General features: G+C 31.0%; 2 protein-coding genes across 10 annotated transcripts; one reads left to right on the forward strand and one right to left on the reverse strand.

Moving 5' to 3' along the window:
- Nucleotides 1-286: 286 nt before the first annotated feature.
- On the reverse strand, nt 287-2,056 carry LOC127072069 (uncharacterized). Of its 4 annotated transcripts, XM_051012155.1 has the most exons (5): nt 1,745-2,056; nt 1,427-1,661; nt 1,150-1,329; nt 868-1,008; nt 287-765 (listed from the first exon to the last, which is right to left on the reverse strand). In XM_051012155.1, the coding sequence occupies exons 1-3, from the start codon at nt 1,917-1,919 to the stop codon at nt 1,203-1,205; spliced, it is 537 nt and encodes a 178-aa protein (XP_050868112.1). In that variant the 5' UTR covers nt 1,920-2,056; the 3' UTR covers nt 287-765; nt 868-1,008; nt 1,150-1,202. The 4 variants fall into 4 exon arrangements, 3 of the variants coding, with proteins under 3 accessions (XP_050868112.1, XP_050868113.1, XP_050868111.1); XR_007785309.1 differs by having other exon boundaries at nt 287-1,008; nt 1,427-1,611; XM_051012156.1 differs by lacking the exon at nt 868-1,008.
- A 596-nt stretch (nt 2,057-2,652) lies between these two features.
- Nucleotides 2,653-15,809, forward strand: LOC127072055 (probable Rho GTPase-activating protein CG5521). Of its 6 annotated transcripts, none has more exons than XM_051012105.1 (23): nt 2,653-2,990; nt 3,802-3,912; nt 4,046-4,063; nt 4,190-4,361; nt 4,528-6,260; nt 6,348-6,479; nt 6,876-7,106; nt 7,408-7,598; nt 7,688-7,786; nt 7,866-8,150; nt 8,221-8,346; nt 8,414-8,581; nt 9,202-9,312; nt 9,388-9,546; nt 9,627-9,806; nt 9,898-10,261; nt 10,326-10,474; nt 10,567-10,742; nt 10,842-11,301; nt 11,392-11,678; nt 11,750-11,886; nt 12,185-12,310; nt 12,982-15,809. In XM_051012105.1, exons 1-23 carry the CDS (start codon nt 2,885-2,887, stop codon nt 13,140-13,142), a joined length of 5,682 nt encoding a protein of 1,893 aa, XP_050868062.1. In that variant the 5' UTR covers nt 2,653-2,884; the 3' UTR covers nt 13,143-15,809. The 6 variants fall into 6 exon arrangements, with proteins under 6 accessions (XP_050868062.1, XP_050868066.1, XP_050868065.1 ...); XM_051012109.1 differs by having other exon boundaries at nt 12,212-12,310; XM_051012108.1 differs by having other exon boundaries at nt 6,894-7,106.
- Nucleotides 15,810-16,075: the final 266 nt, after the last annotated feature.

Genomic DNA, 16,075 nt, shown 5'->3' on the forward strand with positions numbered 1-16,075 from the left:
GAGTCATGTTTGCATTTTACGGAAAGACACTTATACAACTATGCAATTAGAACGATTATAACGATTTGCCTGCGGGTAATTCTATTTAGGTTTCTATTGCAAGCTATGTGCAATTTTATTTTTTTAAATACATACACGACACGAATACAATTTATTAAGTAAAAATTTTATCTTATAATGTTATAATTCTATAACGTTAAGTAAAACGAGTAACAAAGTACGAACAATCAAGAAATATGAATATATTTATAATATCGTTTTCAATATGATAAATTACATTCCGTTTAAGAGTATAACGAGTACGAGAAATGATAAAAGGAATTGCGGTGATTTTTGAGAAAAAGAAAGATAGATAAAGAGATGAAACTAGCGAATGATGAGAGAAAGAGAAGGAAGAGGAGGAAGAGGAAGAGAACTAGGATGAAGGAAATATAGAGAAAAAGAGGAAGAGACATGGAGAATGAAGGACAAAGAGAGGGGAGGGAGCAAGAAAAAGAGAGAAGGAGAGAGAGAGAGAGAGAGAGAGAGAGTACGGAGCTCTCGTGTTTCCGGCCGAGTGAACAACAATACCCGCAGACAAATGAGCATCCCGCCTCCATTGTTCGCTTCATCGGCACAGCGTAGCCTCTAGCCGGGTACCCTCCTCGCTTTTACTCGCGTCCTTTCCTCTCCCACCCCAACGGTGTGCTCCACGGTACCCCACAGTGTGTGCCTCACGTCGCCGTCGTCGTCCTCAAACACCCGACTGGGGGGTCCTCGATCAACCTGATGCGGGCCAACACCGATTAAACATCGCTGCTTCGTCGAATCTCCGTCAACGAGACTGCTTTTCCTCTCCTCTTCTCTACTTCCCTCTCTTTAACCCACCATCATTCTCTTTCTATCTATCTTTCTCTCTTCTCTATAACCCTTTCCTTTTTCTATCACTCTTCCTTCTTATTTAGTAGATGCAACCCTAACCTCTGTAGGCCATCTATCGTTTCTTTTATCTTTCTACTTTGATTTTATCTTATCGAATGTTGAGTAATCAAGTTGTGTGTGTTATAGATATACATGGAAATAAGAGTCAATATAGATGAAATATTAGAATAATTTTGCTAAGTGTATACGTATTACGAGAATTCATATGGATAATTTATAGATACATACTCTTCTATTTCTTTACGAAGAATTTGCTTGCATATAAATGTTCATTCCGTCGATTAATTTTTCCAAATATTCAAATTTTCGACTCCACGAATTGCTAACCGTTTTTCGAAAGATGTTATCTCTGCTTGCAATTCATCGTATGTTTGAGATACTTCATCGGTATAATCCATGTTCAATTTCCTGTGAAACGAAATAAACGTTAGAAACGTAAATCTTTATTCGATTATAAAATTATTTAATTAATGACACGTGTGTGCGCGCGCGTGCGTAAACTCACTCAAAATCTTTTTCCGCGAAACAAAATTTACATTTGTCTTTAAAGAGGGCAGCCTTGTCTAATCCAATTTTTTGAAAAAATTGTAAGCCATGGTACCAAATTCTTTTTTTATTTACATCTTCGGACGAAGACGGTAATTTTAAATCGGAAGCACTATCAGATACAAATCCTTCGGATTTTTCCAACTGTTTGTGAGGATCACATATACAGGAATAAAAAGGTAATTTGCTTCTTGCTATTTCAGATTCAACATCAAAGATTTATCGAGAAAATATCGGAAAATTGTAAGAAATTAATATTAAAACAAACAATACATACATTGTAATGGCTTAAAGGGCTGCAAATCACATTGCAAATCTAAAAACTTCCATAACTCCTTTATTTTTTTTTGTTCATGAATGCTACTACTTTGTTTGAATATTAATTCATTATTATTTGCCTTTTCTTTAATTTTATTTTTTGATTGTAGTTTTATTCGTCCCGGTGTTGACATCGTCCAAAATTCCGTTATCTATTCTTTCAATTTCGATTATCGAAATGATTCTCCTTCGATAATCGAAAAGTTGTAATATCGAAGGAATAAGTGTGAATTGGTCGCTAGTGACTTCGATTATTGATTGGTGCAGTTCGATGTCGGTAAAGTCGCATCCCACGCATAATTTTTTAATTAATATAATTAATATGGACATATTATGTGGTATATAAATTTGAGAAATCGAATCTTATTTGAATAGTATATAGAACACGTGATTTTATATTAAAGAAATATGATTCAGAATTTTATAATCTCGTATTTTCATGTGACGTCAGAATATACAAGGAGCGCCATCAAGTTTGTTTTCAATTACGTAGTAGAAATAAATTCGACGTGTCATCAAGGAATCGTCAATTTTTATCCTATATTTACATTTGTGTTCGTGATTAAATTGAATCATTAGATTTTACACATATCATAGTTTAATAGGATTTTTCAACAAAATTCAACAAGATGTTATTGACATAACATCAGTAGATAAAACAGTTTGGTAGCGGTAATATTTAAAAAATTCGATGTCTCGTCAAGATGAACGCAAATAACTATAAAAATAAGGTAAAAGATAGTAAAAGTATCTTATTATTGTAATATATTGATAGAAATTTAATATGATCTTTCTTTTGAAATATATTCAGAATAAGGAAGTGAAAAATATTGACACGACTAAAGTATGATGTCATTGCCCCGACAGGTTATGAAGAGTGCGCGCCGTGGACATCAAGATGGCCGCTACGTACATCTGATGATAGTTATACGTATTCGTAAAAGTCGTGACGGCGTTTCGTGATAGAGGTGCCGCGCTTTTTCGAGGTTTCGAGATGGTGAGAGTGTATAGTTAGTTGGATCTTTATCGATGAGGATTTGCTCGTTTACCCTCAATGGTATTTTCTGCATCCGCGGCCGGCTACGGCTCGCATTGAACCATGTTCGGTAAAAAACTTCATGTAGACGTCAAAAAGTCAACACTCAAAGTTCAGGATGTTAAAAAGGACAGTGCGACCCGATTTAAACATCTTAAAATTGTTCTAGGTGAGCTTTCAATATCTTCGAACGTCGAACTTTGCTTATGTCACTGTTTAGGTCATACCTCAAAATTTACTTGTCTCTTTAGTAAGTGTGGGAGAAAGAGAGAGTGAGAGAGATGAATGAATAGAAATAAGACAGTCAGACAAATATGTAGTTAGATAGTAGTAGGTAGATACATGAGTAGGTAAGTAGATAGAGATAGATAGATAGATAGAGAAAAAGAGAGAGACAGAGAGAAAAGGAGTGGGCGAATATTCTTAGCATTTATTAAGTTTTACTCGATAACAAATGAATATTTATTAAAACTTACTGTATTATATCAGTTATCTATTATTAGGACTTTTATATCATTTACTTTTCCAATCAATAGAATATGCATACATTTTATATAAGAAATATATCAAATTACAGCGATTGTCATTATCCAAACATTTATTATATTTATATAATGTTGTACTATGTATTAATCAGATTCCTATAATCCTGATTGGTTTTGGTGTTTATTCAAAATAAAAAAAATATAATACATAGTTGTGATACATTTTAATTATATTACGTTGCAAGTAGTTGGTATCTAATCACAAAACCACATGACCACATCGACCAACTCATAGTGGCCTCCACTTCCAGCTAAAATTACACTTTCATTATATACAGATAATATTGTATACTCATCTGTACAGGAATTCCAGAACTGGTTAAAATATTTTTAGACCACTTTGTAACATATATCATTGCTATAAATATAACGTCTGTCAAAGATTCAGAATATAATAAAGTTAACATTAAGTTATATGTTCTTTTTTTTTTTTAGAAAATGTGGATACGGATGAAGCGAAAGGCTTTTTTGAAGGGAATTTTAGTCATGTTTATTTTATATTATACGACTGCTTTGTATCTGCTGAGGCCAATCTACGACAGCGTGGTAAGATTGAATTAAATTATTTCATTAAATAGCAATATATTAAGTCTTATTTGATTGTACTTACATATTACAATAATTATAATTTCTATATATTAATTGTGTCAAACATAATTTTTTCCTCCTATGCTGACAGAACTTTCTTTTCATATTGGTAAGTTAAATATTAGAAATGATATTATTTTTTGTCATTATATCAATAAACATATATATAGTTTTTCAATGAAATAGTAATAAACTATATGAATTCTGAATAACAAATGTTAAACTTTATTTTTAGTACACAAGGCACATAGAGAGGAATTAGAACAAGTATTACACCTACTAGAAAAAGTTTTAACTCTTCTTCCTGAACTTTTAAATAGACGATGGCAATGTCATAGTCTTGCAAGAATTCTACAAAAGTTATTACACCCTGGAAATAGTTGGAAACTTCGTAGGCAGGCCATAAGGTAAAAACTTTATAAAGATTATGTACAAATATAAGATAATATTGTAAAGCAGATATATATATATATATATATATATATATATATATATATATGATGTATATATGCATGTATGTATACATGTATGTATGTATGTGTGTATATATGTATGGATGTATGTACGTTTTAGGTATTTTATTTTATGGTACCAAGCACTGGGTGAAAATGCTCCTGAACATATCCATCAAATGTTTGCCTGTTTGGTCCCAGGCTTTCCACCACCACAGTCTTTGCACTATAAGTGTGAACGTAAAATTGATAACAAAAAAGATAAATCAACGAGAACAAGCACATCTGATGAGAAAGAGAAAAGAGACTTTTATGATGCACAAGTGATACAGAGTATTTTTCATGATAATGGTTCAAATCAGGGTCCAATAAGTCAGGTAGATGGTGGACCTATTTTACCTCCGCAAGGAGGAGAAAAGCCATTAGACAATGAGACTGTTAGATTTTTAGAAGCATTATTGGAGTTCATGGTGACACAGGTAGTCAAAATAGAATGGAGAGATAAAACAACGAGGCAGCACAAGACATTTCAATTTTTATTAGAACGCTTTAAAGCAACTTACCTCCGTTATATATGTCCAGAATTTGATGACAATTTTTCTTTATATAAGCCTAATTTAGAATTGCCTACAGTGAGAAAACCAACTAATCAAAGTCAGAATAATTACGTTCTCTGTAAAGTCGCATTAATCAAATGGATTGCGAACTTTACTCATGTTGCAAGAAAAGATAGTCTTTTTACACATCTCCCACAAAGCACAACACCCAATGAAGAAAATCCAGAGTCAGAACTGCGTCGCGTTTCAGTTACACAACATTCGAGTGATTCGAATTTACTTTCACCTGAATCTACACTCTCTCAACATGATAATCAAAATCAAGAAGATAACACTATATCAGCTGTTACTTTAGTCAGAGAAGTTCTCTATGGAAATAGAGATAATGTTAATTTTGTTCATGAACTTTATAGACAAGCATTTCTCTTAGATTTCAGTCATGCAGGAGCAATAAGGAAAGCTATAGCTGTATATAAGGATTGGATACAAATGAATGAATTACCTCCATTTATGTTAGAACCTTTGGATGGACATAAAGAACGAGACTATGACGATAGTCTGAAAAAAGAATCTAATGAGACAGATAAAAGTCCATCCGAAAATTATCGACAACCTAGATTGAGAAATGATTCATATTTAGGTGCTATACATAGGGAAAATTTGTTTATAAGAGCAGGATTACAAAATGTACTGCAAGTATTTATTACACAAGCATCACACGTTTTTTTCCTTGAATATTCAGGTTTAAATTCAACTGCAGCTTTAATAGAAGAACAAACTGATAGTTGTAAACGAGTTTTGAATGTTTATCGATATGTTGTCATGCATTCAAGATTGGAGCCTGCAACGTGGGAGCAATTGCTTAGAGTACTGCTTCAAATTACGTCGTTAGTACTGAGTGAAAATTCATCTCGCCGCAAACACCATGAAACAATTGGTGGCAAATTAGCACCTGCTATATTTCAAACTTTGATTGTTACTTGGATAAAAGCCAATTTAAATGTGGTCATATCTACCCATCTTTGGGATCAGTTTCTAGAAGTACTATCTTCTTTGACACAATGGGAAGAATTAATTCGAGAATGGGCAAAAACATTGGATACTTTAACACGAGTACTCGCAAGGCATGTATATAACTTAGATTTAAATGATCTACCATTAGATAGATTAAGTGAACAAAAAACAAAAAGACGTCGTGGAGTTGGAAGTCGTGCTGCATCGATAGGAAGTGTTCAGCCACCATGTAAAGGAAGTATTGATCAAGAGAGTAATACTACATCAAAAGAAAATGTAACAGGTACAATTTCATTTGCAAATTTTTCGATTATATTGATGTGTTCTTTATGAACAATAATTGTTAATAATATTATATTGATTGTAATAGACCATCCATTACGAGATTTAAGAAAAGGTCGATTATTACCACGCAGTGCAAGCGATAACACTATTTATAATGGAAAAGCTCGTACGAAGTTTCACAGAAGTCGTACTCATACTGTACATACTGGGGTTCCTGGTGAGTTAAAAAATTAATAATACAAATAATTGTGTTGAGTGATTTTTGTTTATAAAGTTCAAATTTCATGTTCTCCTGTTAGTAGTGCCATCTATGTTACTGATACTGTGTGCAATTTATTTATAACTTTACACTTTTGTTGCTTTACTACTCACACTAAGTTAAAAATAACTATTTTTGTGTCAGACATCATGCCATTTTATTTCTGTTATTAGTAGACATTTTTCATAATGATTCACATTTGTGTATTCCTTTTTAATTTCAATTTATTCATCATTATTTATATACAAACTGTTCCTGAGTTGGAGTAGCAGATATACAGTCTATTACGATATCAATAACCTTCATAGTGTCTGTGGCTTTTGTATTAAGTGTAAATAATTTCCTCGCGTGCAGTACTTCCCCTATCTATAGAGCAAGATATGGCACGATTACTATCAAGTGGTCCTACATCATCAATAACTGGAAAAATGCTACCAAACAGACGTGCTAAATCATTGGATAGCATTGTCATAGTTGATAGTGAACCACCATCTCCACGTTGTCCCTCTCCAACACCAAGCAGTGGCGTTGACAGCAATAAAGATAGTCCAATACAAATAGAGAACATTGATGGCAGCAGTATTGGTATGTACTTTCCTTCTCATTATATGTTGTCTACATTAAACATACATTTTTGTTTATTAGAGTACAGCAAGGTTTTCATTAAACAAATCTTAGATTTATATTTCATCAGTCAAGATAGCATTACATTTTTTACATTATTACAAGATAGGAGCTAGATTGCATTATGCTGATTCGAATTTTAATCACTTGGCTTACTATGCATTAATTTATTTATTATCCATTATAGGAAAATCAAAAATAAGAAGAGCAAAAATAATATCTCTTGGAGGTAATAATATTTATATGATTTTATATTTTACAGATACAAATGATATAACAGAAAGAAGATCTGTTATGGCAGGTGGAGGAGTACGAGGATGGTTGCCAGATGTTGCTGTCGTATTATGGAGGCGAATGTTATCTGCTTTGGGAGATGTAAATAATATTCAAGATCCAATATTACATGGTCAAGTTATGGATTATCTCGTACAACTTACACAAACTCTTATAAAGGTACACTTTCACTTTCCTTTGCCTTCCCTTTTTTTTTAAAGCTAACAACAACAATCATTTTGTACAAATAGGTATTTTAATTTTCATAGATTCGTTTAAATCAAGGTGTCTCTGGAGATAATCAAGTAACACCTCCTGCTCCAGAACTTATTCCACCTCTAACAGTTATAGCTCCATGGTGTTTTAAGGTATATTTATACGTACAACAGACGTGTATAAATATTTTTATAAGTATATTTTCATTAATATAAGCATTCCTTATTTTAGGCAATACAGTTACCAGCTCAATATGAAGTAGGCAAATTAGCCGCATATCGCCTTATATGTCTTTTAACTGTCCAACCTTTGGATATAAATTTACCGAAACAGCATTTGAATCTTTTTTATCGTGCTGTTCATAATGGGATTGCTAGCAACGATAGTAAAGTACTCCATGTATTAGTCAAATATACTGGGCCTCGATTATTTAGTTTAAATCTACCTGGTTCTAGTCTTCTTATTTTGGATTATATACATGCCGCTAATGTAATACTAAGTAGTCAAGATGTCGAGGTACTATATATTACATATGATACACACGTATATATTGTAGATATAAATAATAATAATTATTATTATTTAGGCACCCAGAACGGAAGCTGTCTCTATAATCGGTTCGTTATTATCATTACCTGCAACAATAGCTAAATTGCCTGTGCTGCAACCAAATGGATCTGATATTCTAACAATAGTATGCCCCGATGCAAAGGTATTCGAATTTATTTTGAAAATTTTATGACGATCATTTAAAATATATAATACAGTTAAATTTGTAGGAACATGTAGTGAATATTCTTTTGAGAAGCTGTAGACGCGAACCAACTGGCATAGCAAGATGTTTAGCCCTTTCTAGCATAGCCATGTTTGCGTACAGAGAATTATCTTGTAAAAATCAACATCCACGAATTCCAGAGGCTGTTACTGTTCTTCTTCTTGCACTTAGGGTGAGTTAATAGCTTTTTCTTTTAATCAAATATAAACTTTGTATGGTGGTGAAATAGATTTATATAGATTTTAAACTTTATTGTCATTATTTATGCATGTGCTAGAAGTAATTATTCAGATCTTAGTTGCTTGCAAATGGATATTCAAACAATATACTTTGCCTGATAGAGAAGAAGGAACGTATAAAGAATGTTTTTACATAAATTTATTAGTAATATATACATTAATTATAGTAGACATAAGATAATAACGTGTAAGTAGATATCTGTTCCATCGAGTCTGATTGACAGCAGATGCAAGGGATCAAGCGGTACAAGACTGGTTTCTATTTTCCTTTAGTAGATCAGGTAGTTTTCTTTTATATATATAAGGACATACAATTGTGGTCTTATTGTGTGATGTTCCAGTATTTCTCTGTTGACTGATTACGTTTTTCAGGATGTTGTCATCTTTGCATGGTGCATTGCACAGAAATTTTGTATTTTATGTGTTTATTAGTTGAATATCCAATTTATTGTATAAATACTTGGTAGCTTATTTTCTATATATTACTAATGTTTTGTGTTAATCGTTTTTCAGAATAAAAGATCACATAATGTTTTTATTATATATTTTTCAGGCTACACATGTGACAGTTGCTCAGGTAGCATGCGATTCCCTTTTACTTTTGTGCGACAAGGCAGACACTTTATTGGAGTTATATCCTAATGTGCCATGCAAAATTACACATGTATGATCACTATATCGAATATATTACTTGTATGTAAAAATGACTGTATTTAATACTACATTTAAAATTTTACAGGTTCTTTCAGAGACACTTGGACGTATGACTCTACGAGAAAGGCGTGGCCCATTAACTATATCAATGATATTTTGTTTAGGAGAATGGGCTATGAATTTGGGTCCAACTGTATTGTTACGTATATATCAGGGAAAACCACTTTTAATGACATTATTCACAGTTAGTAACGAACACAATTAATATAAAAAATTGTACATTTAATATTTTGTAGATTTCATTAACTTTCTATATATAATTAGGTTTTAGATAACATAGCACAAAATAAAGGAGGAAAAGATCCACCAAAAACTAATAAATGTCACCAAGATGAAGATGAAGATTTTGATCCCGACATTACCTTAGATAACTTAACGGATGAAGTATGCGCAAAGTCTCCTCATCGTGGTAACGTTCATTCGGTTCAGCTTGCAGCGAAAATGGTAAACATAGTATTTATATATGCATATGTATGTATGTACATATGTATTTATTTGAGAGCAATTTATATGTAAAAATGAATTCGTTTGACAGGTAATGATGCATTTGATCAATCATCTGGGTCATTTTCCAATGGGTATTGGTGCAGCTCGTCTTTCGTCGTTAGTTGTTGAATTGGATGATGTACCAGGAATTGAAGGAGACGAGCTTTCTTCTGCAATCTTTCAAGCACCAAATATACAATTATTAATGCTTTCCAATTCAATTATAATGTCTCTTGTTGAATTAGCTGCACTTGATGCACCCGGAGGAGGTGTTACAGCTGGCTTAACGACAGCTCCTTCTTTAGTAAGAGTTTTATTACGAGATTTAGCAGGGAAAGCATCTTGGGATAGTTCCATTTTGTACAGTCAACCCTTTATTGACGACGAATTTCAAACACCGTTTGCAAAATCAGGTAAGCTTTTTGTTGTATTCATTTTATGTGTATCGTTTTTATATTTATTAGATATAAATTTTAGTTGATTGGGATATAAAATCTCATAAGGAAGAATTGAATAGTGTTATAACGCAGCAGAGCTGCGCTTCGAGACACACTATAAGGCATCGCGAGCCTCATATTTTGCCAACATTTGCAAACGGTGCAAGTGATATGGACAATTTAGATGATGTAAGTATACTCTGTATATACATATATATCCAATACATTATAATTTTTTACTTTCATGTGTCATGAAACAGATTATAACTTTGAATGTTTAGCTTCTTCAATATATAGGACATACGAGTCCTGAAGTTTTATGTAATCCGGAGATAGCATTAAATGCACCTGCTAATCCACCGCATGGATTGTATCTTGAAAGTGAAACTATTGCAACTATTTTAAATCAACGAAATGCAGAGCAAGAACATCTTAATAATTGGAGTCAACATATTAGGTTAATATATTTATTATATTAAATTAGAAAGAATGATCATTTAGATTATATAATGTTACTGTTGGTTGGAATGTAACTTTGTTATGCATGTCCTTTTAGTATGTGTGCGACACCAATTAGTCCACCAACGTGCCGCCAACCACCAGCACCGTTTCATCACTGCCGACTTCTATTTTCTCATTTGGGCCTGTCTGGTTGGGAACAACGGAGAAAGTTACATTTGCTTACTAAAAATGAAAAACTTCTACGTGAATTACGAAATCTTGATAGTCAACGTTCTAGAGAGACACATAAGATCGCAGTGATCTATGTTAGTCAGGGACAAGAAGATAAAAACTCCATATTAAGCAATGTCGCAGCTAGTAAGGAGTATGAAAATTTTGTAGCCAGGTTAGCTTGGGAAGTTGAACTCGAATCACATACAGGTTTTCTTGGGGGTCTTGTGCCTGGAAAAGCATCTGGTGTAACTGCACCTTATTTTGCAACATCTTTCACCGAAGTTCTCTTTCATGTAGCAACAAGAATGCCATCCGATAGTCCAGAAAGTTTATTACAAAAGGTGTGTAATTTCTACATATTACGACATTACAAATATTTATTGATAGAAGAGATGGGAATTGGTGTTACATTGTATTAAATTTACTTTCAGACACGACATCTTGGCAACGACGAAGTTCATATCGTTTGGTCAGAACATTGGAGAGATTATCGTAGAGATATCATACCGACCGAATTTTGTGATGTTTTAATAGTTATTTATCCATTGCACAATAAGTTATATAGAATACAAATTTCTAGAAAACCAGAAATACCATTTTTTGGTCCATTGTTTGATGAATGTATTGTTGAAGACAAAGTTCTCCCTGGTTTGGTTAGAACCACAGCTTTAGCTGCGAGTAGAGCCAAGAGATCAACACTTACATTATATCAACATTAGTATGTTCGCTATTAATAATATATTATTCCATGAAATGTATATACTATAAAAATAATATTAAATATTATAGTTACGAGGAACGGGCACGATCTATCGATACTGTAATGAGGAATCATAAAGAATCTACAACTTTTGAAGAGTTCACTGCAAATGTCTATTCTCCGGTACAACCAGCAAGTCCATTCAGTGGAACGTCTTCTGTATCTGGTTAGTTTTTATTTTATCGCGTAAAAATCATTTTTTATTATTATTATTATTATTATTATTATTATTATTATTATTATTATTATTATTATTGTTATTGTTATTATTATTATTGTTATTATTATTATTGTTATTATTATTATTGCTATTATTATTATTATTATTATTATCAATAGCCTCATGATAGCATTATGATGATTTTGAGAAAAGAAAGAATATTAGTTTCATATTAATATTACACAGCATGAAAAGTGGCAATTATTTTGATTTGTTATTATTATTATTAATATCATACTATCAGGATCTACAACAAGCGTGCAATCCACAGCATCGTCAAACCTTGCGGCGGCACTTATAGATTCGCATCAGGGTCGTTCTGGTCTACGCAGTACTTCGGCAACAAGCAATGATACTCGTGCAAATAGAGGTGACTAATTCAGTCCACTAACCCCCATCCACCTTGTAACACCATCCAACAAGGTAGTATTATTAGTTAAATATTATTTCTGTGCTGTCTTCCAGTATTATATAAAACAGTTATCTGATCTCCCTTTTATCTAATGTTATTATCTTTCTCTCCCCCCCCCCCCTATCTCTCTCCTCTATCTCTTTCTCTCTTCCTCTCTCTCTTTACCTCTCCCCCTCTCTTTCTCTTTGAAAATTATCTATAATTTCATAAATACCATATTTAAATTTATACTTTAATAAGTTCTCTTTATTTTCATGCCGTTTACTTAATCATGCGTGATTTCATCAGTATTAAAAAAGTTTTTTGTGCTCTGTTTCTTTCTTTTTTCTCTGGTCTGTATTAATCTTCCATATCGCACTATTATTCCTCCTTACTTTTGTAATAGAAAGTATAAGAAAATATTTATAAAAAACGTATAGAATGAATAAATGAAGAAAATAAATATTAAATGGATTTTTCTTTTCTTTTTCTTTTTGTTAACTTATTCGTTTATAGTTCTTTTCTCATTTATCTTTCTATAGATAATTAAGCTAATATTCGTTTTTTATTATACTTTCTAGTTTCTATTCTAAATTGATGTGTAAAATAAAAAATGTGAGAAATAGTATTTGTGTTCATGTTGATTATAGCTTCTGATGGAAGCAGAGTATGGTTCAGTAGTGATGCTCAGGAAAATACTGCTTTGCATGGAATTTCACCAAGACCTGTTAAAAAGATGTCTTTCAAAAGCGGGCCAAAGCAGAGAACAAATACACAGCCTACACCGCCGGACAGTCCAAGATACAAATAATTCGACATTAATTTTCTAAGAAGAATGTTTGCACAATGGGTGGTTTAGGTATGTCTTTTAAGTTCTATTCTATTGTGATGGAAATTTTCAAATTAATATAGATAATAGAGAGTAATATAGGATGGTGTCTAGTAACAAAAAAATGTTCAAGAAATTTTTCATATTTAGCACATCTATCGGATATAATGTAACACTTAATAATTACACTGAACTTGAATATTTTACTTCATTGGAATTGAACATCTGATTAGGTTTAATGTTTTCTGTTTTCCGTCCTTAGATTTAATTTTCACATACTAGTTGTACAGATTATTGCTTATTTGTTGCAACGTAAATATTAATTTATTACAGTATAATTTCATAGAAAAATATATTGTATCATAGATATAACGATAAGTATATTTTCTTTAAATATTTACTAGCTTAACGTTCGAGCTGGAATAATTGTACAGTAATTTACTCAAATTGATTTGATTGACTATTTGAAATAAGCAAGTTATATAAAGAATATACATATTAAGTGAACATGTTTTCATACAGTGTAGATCTTTTATTGCATTTCAAGTAACAATGTGAAATACTTGAAAAAATACTTGAAAAAATCTAATATGACAATATGTAGTTTTGGGATAATTATTTAATTTCTTAGAAAATTTCGCTACAAGTAAATAATATAGTTTTATTTAAAAAAATAATAGATTGTAACATTTTATTTATGAAAATGATATTATTGTTTCACCATTAGCAAAATGTTTTTAGATTTTGTTCTAAAGTGAAATTCTATAAAGATTTATTCATTAATTATTATTCATTCAGTAATTTACTCGAAACAACTCGTACATTCCATGAATGTCTTTTTTTTTTTGGCGTTTGCACTTCTTATTTTCATATGCATTTTGAATATTAGCACTCTTAAATATTGCATTCCAGTTTCTTTTTGTACGACTTAATAAAATTGAATTAACTTTCATGTATTTCAACGAAATACATTTTTAGAAAATTATTGCCTAGAGCAAAGTGTTGGTAGTATGAAAAGCTGTTTACAAAATATATTTTTTTTCATACCAAAGTCAGAGGTGCTTAATTTTTGTAATGTCGAACACATGTAAGTACTTCTATATTGTATAAATTCAAATGAAAAATATAGTAGAAAAAAATAATAAGAAAAATATTGGCAGAACGAATAACGGAGTCAACATTTATTGAATAAGTAATTGCTTAATATATATATACAAATAATATTAACTTAGTAATAATATTTAAAAGTATTAATGCTATTCAATGCTATTAATAAATAATGAAATGACGAAAAAAAAATAATGAATTATTAAGTAATTAGATTATGCTATGATAAGTGTCTGATAGTTTATTTGCATAAAGACACTTTTAAATCTGTGCAGTTAGAAGAATTGACTCTCTGCGTGTGATTAGAATTTTTTGACCATTTAAGAAATTTCAAATAAAAAACACATTCAAAATTGTAGACATTAGCAATGAAAATATAGGTAGTAATTACCAATGGATAGATCATGGCCAAAGCAGCATTATTTTTTCACTAATTTATATTGAGAAAGAATGAAAAGGAATGTATGTATTGTACATAAATCGCTAAGCAGATAGATGGTGGTGGAGTTATTTCATCAAATAATTCATTATTATGAAATGTATTATTATTACATTATTATGAATCTGATCTATATATGTATCTACATACATGCACTCTCATGTGTGCACACACAAAGGATACACATACACGAAAGTGAAACAATTTATTATAATACTTCAAACTATTACTGTGAATTGTATTTATATATTGTACTTAATTGTTCTATAATTAGTGTTACTAATTGCTATATGCTATAATTTTCGTTATATTATTGTTATAAGATTTTATGTTTATATAAACTGATCTTATGACGGAGTATAAACAAAACAGATATAATCACATGTAGAGATATGAGAAAGAAAAAATACGTAGTTGCTTATTTACAAAGAATGCAAAATTTCTTTGATAAGATAGCAATTTATTTATATAAAGCCTAAGAAAATAATTTATCAACAAAATCTTTTATTTTACACTAACATCTTTTTCTATATAAAAAAATATTAAAACTTCTACTACATATACGCATACGCTTAAGGATATTTACTTATGTTACTGTTTACGCAGGATATATATGTATGTATACATGCTTTATATATATATATATGCAAAATGTTTTATATGTATTATAAAACAGTACTCTCTGTTCTTTCCGTACTAAGAAAGTTTATGTTGCTTAACAAATAAAATATATTGAAAATATTCATTTACCATTATATAAAATGTAAAATATTTTAACTAATTCTAACATATTAATTATTTTGTACGGAAAACATAACTAAATATATTTAACTTAACATCCTTTACACACACAGACACACACACACATACACACGATTCTGTAAAGGGTATGAATATACTCGTAATATGATTGATCTGAGAAATATCAAGCGTGATTGGCACTGTTATAAACACATGGTATTTAAAACATTTGCAAAAAAATATTTTATTGTAATGAAAACTTGTTATATATCCAAAGATTTTTTCTCATAGTGTTAATTATATATCTCTGTATTTGACTGTATGTCTTGCAGCACAATAAAATTGTGATGATTCTACCTTGATTATAGACGAAGTAAGATGATTTTTTAAACATTATCTCAATCAATTTGATTACGGTAACAATAGTTACATAACATTTATATATCTATATAGAGAAGGTATGAAAATTAAGTTGTTGATATATAGGTTAATAATTAGTTATAGATTAGATACGTGTACGATTACAAAGTAATGTTTAATATGTAGATTAATGGCGATAAAACAAGTCTCGATTCTTAATAACATTATTTACCATTCGTCGATACTACAGATTTCTATTCTAACTTAT

This window comes from Vespula vulgaris, chromosome 24 (genome assembly GCF_905475345.1).
Source record: "Vespula vulgaris chromosome 24, iyVesVulg1.1, whole genome shotgun sequence".
NCBI lineage: Eukaryota > Metazoa > Arthropoda > Insecta > Hymenoptera > Vespidae > Vespula > Vespula vulgaris.

What these genes read in the sequence shown, in the direction of transcription:
- LOC127072055 (XM_051012105.1), top strand. Translation starts at nt 2,885, where the DNA reads ATGTTCGGTAAAAAACTTCATGTAGACGTCAAAAAGTCAACACTCAAA. An exon ending in TGTACATACTGGGGTTCCTG is followed by an intron (nt 6,480 to 6,875) that starts GTGAGTTAAAAA and finishes CCTCGCGTGCAG; the next exon opens with TACTTCCCCTATCTATAGAG. An exon ending in CATTGATGGCAGCAGTATTG is followed by an intron (nt 7,107 to 7,407) that starts GTATGTACTTTC and finishes TATATTTTACAG; the next exon opens with ATACAAATGATATAACAGAA.
- LOC127072069 (XM_051012156.1), bottom strand. Translation starts at nt 1,919, where the DNA reads ATGTCAACACCGGGACGAATAAAACTACAATCAAAAAATAAAATTAAA. An exon ending in GCCCTTTAAGCCATTACAAT is followed by an intron (nt 1,662 to 1,744) that starts GTATGTATTGTT and finishes AATCTGAAATAG; the next exon opens with CAAGAAGCAAATTACCTTTT. An exon ending in TTCGCGGAAAAAGATTTTGA is followed by an intron (nt 1,330 to 1,426) that starts GTGAGTTTACGC and finishes TTCGTTTCACAG; the next exon opens with GAAATTGAACATGGATTATA.